The sequence below is a fragment of the Miscanthus floridulus genome, chromosome 5 (genome assembly GCF_019320115.1).
Source record: "Miscanthus floridulus cultivar M001 chromosome 5, ASM1932011v1, whole genome shotgun sequence".
In the NCBI taxonomy this organism is placed as follows: domain Eukaryota; kingdom Viridiplantae; phylum Streptophyta; class Magnoliopsida; order Poales; family Poaceae; genus Miscanthus; species Miscanthus floridulus.
In genome coordinates, this window is record NC_089584.1 from 129,043,494 (window position 1) to 129,049,239 (window position 5,746).

General features: G+C 51.1%; 1 protein-coding gene across 1 annotated transcript; it reads left to right on the forward strand.

The window, feature by feature from the left end:
- Positions 1-3,560: 3,560 nt before the first annotated feature.
- Positions 3,561-5,461, forward strand: LOC136453562 (cytochrome P450 81Q32-like). Its single transcript, XM_066454123.1, has 2 exons — positions 3,561-4,626; positions 4,739-5,461. The coding sequence occupies exons 1-2, from the start codon at positions 3,667-3,669 to the stop codon at positions 5,351-5,353; spliced, it is 1,575 nt and encodes a 524-aa protein (XP_066310220.1). The 5' UTR covers positions 3,561-3,666; the 3' UTR covers positions 5,354-5,461.
- The last annotated feature ends 285 nt before the right edge of the window (positions 5,462-5,746 follow it).

Consider the following 5,746-nt stretch of genomic DNA (forward strand, 5'->3'; position numbering starts at 1 on the left):
CTGTGTCGATTAAGGACCGACCGTTGTTGGGCCTCGAGTCATGTTGAACGCATGCCTTACATTTAGCTGGTCGGATAAAGTATCTTCCGACCGCGAAGCTGGGAGATTATTTGGGCCGAGTAGATTGCCCGCAGCGCACTGTGCCGGAGCAGGTGTGGTAGGACACGGGGGCGAGATGATAAGACCAAAGTGCAGTCGGTCGGCCCCCGGGTACATGTGGTTCCTAGCAAACTCGAGATTCCTGGATAGTTGACTCGGTGATCAATATCTCACTTTAGCGGGTGAGTAAGGTTTGTGTAAGAAATAAATCACCAGCTGGTTAGGAATCGATTCGAATCGCCATCGCTCCTGGATAGTGAGCACTTGACTTGAGTTACTTCATCGTAGTAATGTTAATGGAACACTTGGACAATTATAATGAATATGACAATATGGAAGTTGTTAATGATCGTTGGTTATCATTATTGCCTTAATCACATGGTTGCTCTAGTGTAGGTGCAAATCTAGTCGACAGGTTAATAATAATTAACTTGACAATAATGCTTTTGGAAAGGTTCTTGAAATGCTAAAAATGCTTTTTTTTACAAATGAGTCAGCTACCCTACTATAAAGCTCTTCATAATCCTTGGTGTCACTTATTTTCGGTTATGTCGGGTAAGTCTAGCTGAGTACCTTCTCGTACTCAGGGTTTTATTCCCACTTGTTGCAGATGGGCAGATGTATTACGGCTACTGTATCAACTATCTTTATCCTGCGATGGGTGATGCTTAGGACCATAGGCATGGTCATTCCTTACGTCTCGTCTGATGCTTTTGTTGGAGATGATCATGAGCTGGCACTGTATTTGAACTCCATGTGAGTGTGTGTGGTTTGAACAAATGGCTTCCGCTACTTTTATTTGAACTCGTTTTGTAATAACTATGTTTAAACTCTGATGTATCTGAGATGCAAACTTTTATGTAATATGTGATGATGACCGCTAAACTTATTACGATCTTGGCTGGTATGTAAGTTGGTTTGAAATCCTTCGTGATTTCACGGACTACCGGGTTATACGGGCTTAAGTTTGCTAAATCGTCTGCTCTGGCAGATGATTTTCTTACTTAATCTCGTATAATTGGTCGGTTCTGTTATAGAAACTGTCATGTTTATTATCTCATTGTATGGAGAAAAAGAAAAAAAATTAACAACAGAATGAGGATTTATGAAAAATACCTACACATGAAGGACTAATTGAGCGTACGCAACACATCACAATTTAGCAACACATCACAATTTATCTGCCTGTGAGCTGCATAATCAATAAGAAATAAGCACAATAGGTTAAATTGCGAAGTAAGTAGACAAACCCTCTTCACCAACGATATTATAGGGGAAAATAACCCTAAAAATATCTGAAAAAACAACTGAATCCAACCTAAATAAAATAGGTACACAAAAACGGTTGCTAGGGTTTCATTGAATAACACAACACACTGCATCTCCCTCTAGGACGTAGCCTGACACGACGAGGACAGACGATGCTGCCAGGACATGGTAGAAGCGATGATGTGGCAGCGACCAAGACCGCTGAACGCTGACGTGGCCAGAGCTGTCGCGCCGCGCCATAGAGAATGGCACGGCAATGCTCCCGCCGGCTACAGGACCATTATTGCTAGTCCTGCGGAACACGACACCGCGCTGCAGACGTGAGTGGTGTAGCAGGCAACAGTTAGACTGACTCAACAGAGCTACCCAAACCCAAAAATAAGTCTCGCACAATGTTTTGCCTATTAAATACCCGCTCCAACAGGTGAGCCAACCACACGATGCATTTTGCCTGCCAGCCCAAACAAAACGCAAAAAAGCGTCGCTTGTCTTCTCGCTACGCAAATCTCCGAGCGGAGTCTGCTGCACCTTCTTCTCCGCGCGCGACCTCCACCAGCAAGCACGCGACCTCCATTGGCAAGCACGCGAGCACACGACCTCCATCGGCAACCACCGGATCCCCCGCCGTGACCTCCACCGCGAGCACGCACGCGAGCACGCAGGAGCCTCCGCTGGCAAAGCACAAGCACGCGTGAGCACGCAGGAGCCTTCGCCGGCTAGCACGAGCACGCTGGCAAGCACGAGCATGAGCACACCGGCAAGCATGAGCACGAGCAAGCCGGCAAGCACGACCTCCACCGGCCTTCTTCTCTAGCTCGCAGGAGCCCAAATCGAGCCTCTCGGCGCCCGAATCGAGCTTCCCCGCCTCCGAATTGACTTTCCCCACCGCCGAATCGAGCTTTCCCGTCCCCAAATCGAGCTCGTCGTGAGGTCCGCCGCCACCTTCCTCCTCTGGCTCCACCGCGCGTTCCTACGCCCGGGCAGGGACCTACCCGGGCGGTACGGGACGTGGGGGTGGTGGAGGCGCCCGTGTGGGAGGCCGTGGCGCAGGTGAACGTCGAGGCCGCGGCGGACGAGGTAGGCAGCTCGGCGGCGTCCTCGGTCGTGCGGTCGTCCTCCGCTTCGGGATGGGCTCTGTCTTTGCGTCGCTGTTGGAGAGGGCTAAGCTATGGTTGCGTTACCTTTTTCTGTGCATAACCCAAAACCGGGAATGGATGTCGTGTTTATGTCTCGTTGTTGGACTTAGCAGCAGCACAGGTGAGGAGATTGCGGAATGTACACACAAGCCGACGACGGTGTACTCTACTACACTCCATAGACGGCAGCAGCTAGTCTACTCCTACTCCTACTAGGGCTTGCCGCTGCCCGGACGAGACCTGTGACTGCGACAGCAGTGAAGTCCTGTGACCGGCGGGAGCATTGCCGTGCCACCGCGCCTAGATCCGCAGCGCACCGGCCACGTCAGCGTTTCTGGTCGCTGCCATGTCATCGTTCCTACCGTGCCCCATGTATAGCGCGACAACGTAATTTCACCGCGTCATGCGAACAGGTACGGCCAAAAGTGTTAGATTTTGAAAAAAACAGTGTTAAAATTAAAAATAGTTTTAAAAAAGTGTTAAAAATAAAAAAATTCTCCGGAGGAAGGGGGGACGGGAACCGATATTTTAGACGATAACACAGTAGAAATCGGTGGGAGCAACGAGGACCGTACATCTTGAAATCTAACGGTGGAAAGAATTTAAGGTGACGTGTCCCATCTCCCTATTGCGGTTAAACCTTAGGATTGTAGGGGCTAAATGTAGGATGATTCTTTTGCAGAAAAAAAGTTGGTAACGGGACATCCAGAAGGCGGCCAGGAGTTTCCTTCTAGTTGCTGCGTCCCCGCACGGAAAGTAAAAGACCCACAAAGAATTCTAGAGCGGCTGTTTCTGGAGAATACTGTTGACCCTTCCAAGAGCGAATTGGAATCCCAGTTTGTCACGAGGTGCTGCTGCGGTAGTGCGGTTGCTTCCTTTCTGAGAGGCGTCAAAGCCTCCGGCTTTCGGCTCACGGCACAAAACATCCGTGGAAAAGATAACCATTGACAAACGTGCGACAATCAACAGCGAAATATCTCATAGCCACAAGTTCGTCGCCATTTTTGCTTTTGAGAGCGAAGCCTGTCCGCCTTCTGGCCTCATATAAATATGACCACGCCCATCCATATTATCAAACAGTAATGTCAATAGAGAAGAACAACATATACAGCACTTCCCACAGCTAGAGCTGGTCCTAAGTTTCAGCTACCACAGAGGAACCATGGAAAGATTCTACTACGTCGCCGTGGTCACCTCCGTGCTCCTCGTCTTGCTCCACCACCTCTTGATGAGGCGCGGCAAGAAGCAGCAACGGCTGCCACCTGGCCCGCGGTTCGCGTTCCCCATCCTCGGCCACCTACCCTTGCTCAAGAAGCCGCTCCAGACCTCGCTCGCCAGCCTCGTGTCGCGCCACGGCCCGGTTGTCCACCTGCGCCTCGGCGGCCGCCACGCCGTCGTCATCGGCTCGGCGGCGCTGGCGAAGGAGTGCTTCTCCGGAGAGGTCGACGTCGCGATCGCCAACCGCCCGCACTTCCCGTCCGCGGGTGAGGTCACCTTCGACTACTCGGTGCTCACCGTCGTCAACTACGGCGCGCTCTGGCGCACCATGCGCCGCGTCTCCACCGTGCATCTCCTCTCGGCGCACCGCGTCAACATCATGTCCGACACCATAATCGCCCGCGAGCTCCGCGCCATGGTGCGCCGCCTTGCCCGCGCCTCCGCCTCCGCGCCGGGAGCCGCCGCCAGGGTCGAGCTGAAGCGGAGGCTGTTTGACCTCTCCCACAGCGTCCTCATGGAGATCATGGCGCAGACCAGGAACACCTACTCTGACGACGCGGACGAGGACATGTCCAAGGAGGCGCGGGAGATGAAGGACATCATCGAGGAGATCATCCCGCTTGTTGGTGTGGCCAACCTGTGGGACTACATGCCCCTGCTGCGGTGGCTCGATGTGTACGGCGCGAAGAGGAAGCTCGCGGACGTGGTTAAGCGAAGGAACTTGTTCTTCGACAAGATGATCGATGCAGAGAGGCAGAAGCTGAAGCAGCTGGAACGCAAGAAAGCTGAGGCCGATGCCAACGACTCGGCGGACGAGAAGATGGGCATGATCGGTGTCATGCTGTCACTGCAGAAAACAGAGCCTGATGTCTACACGGACACCTTTATCAACGCTCTCGTGCCAGTGAGTAGCACTACTACGCATGTTTCCACGTCCTTAATTCTGCTTATGTGCAGCTAATTATCATGCTTTCTTTCACTAATACTTTTTTCCTCGTATCGTATCTGGATTGAAGAATCTGCTCGGCGCCGGCACGGAGACGACCTCAACGACCATGGAATGGGCAATGTCGCTCCTGCTTAACCACCCAGATGTGCTGAAAAAGGCGCAGGAAGAAATCGACTCCAACGTCGGAGGGGGTCGTCTTGTCGACAAGAACGACCTTCCCCGTCTGCCGTACCTCCACTGCATCATCAGCGAGACGCTTCGCCTCTACCCGGCCGCGCCGATGCTACTGCCGCACGAGGCGTCCACCGACTGCAAGATCCACGGGTACGACGTCCCGGCAGGGTCGATGATCCTTGTCAATGCGTACGCCATCCACAGGGATCCGGCGATATGGGAGGACCCGGAGGAGTTCAGGCCGGAGAGGTTCGAGCACGGCAGAGCAGAGGGCAAGTTTATGATGCCATTTGGGATGGGGAGGCGCAGGTGTCCCGGTGAGAATCTCGCAATGCGAACCATGGGGCTCGTCCTGGGGGCGCTGCTCCAATGCTTCGATTGGATCAGGATTGGGGATGCAGAAGTTGACATGGCAACAGCCACTGGCACCATCATGTCTAAGGCTGTCCCCCTCGAAGCTCTGTGCAAGCCACGAGCGAACATGTCTGCTGTTCTTCAGAAAATCTAGACTGGAATTGTGAATCTGTAGGTTCAAATAAACAATAAACTACGTAATGTTTAGATACTGTATATAGCAGTTTCTTCATTCTAAAGTTGTCTGTTGTCTCCAAAGAGATATTAGATGTTTAACTTTAAATGAGTATATCCGTATATGCAAGTAGTTTCATAGGTTGTCTCATGTATTACTATTTTTTTTATGTCACGAAGGAGAGAAAGAGGTGATAGAAAGAAATGACTGTTTCGCAATTAACTACCTCATGAGTGGTGAGCTAAATTTTTAGAATTATATGAGACAATTTATACACTACTCTTTCCGTCCCAAAAAGAATACAATTATAAAATAGTGTTATATTAAAGTATGTTAAGTTTGGCCAAATTTATATAAAGTATTAATACTTGT

Coding starts and splice junctions, on each gene's coding strand:
- LOC136453562 (XM_066454123.1), top strand. CDS start 3,667: ATGGAAAGATTCTACTACGTCGCCGTGGTCACCTCCGTGCTCCTCGTC. Junction 4,627..4,738: donor TTATCAACGCTCTCGTGCCA/GTGAGTAGCACT, acceptor TCTGGATTGAAG/AATCTGCTCGGCGCCGGCAC.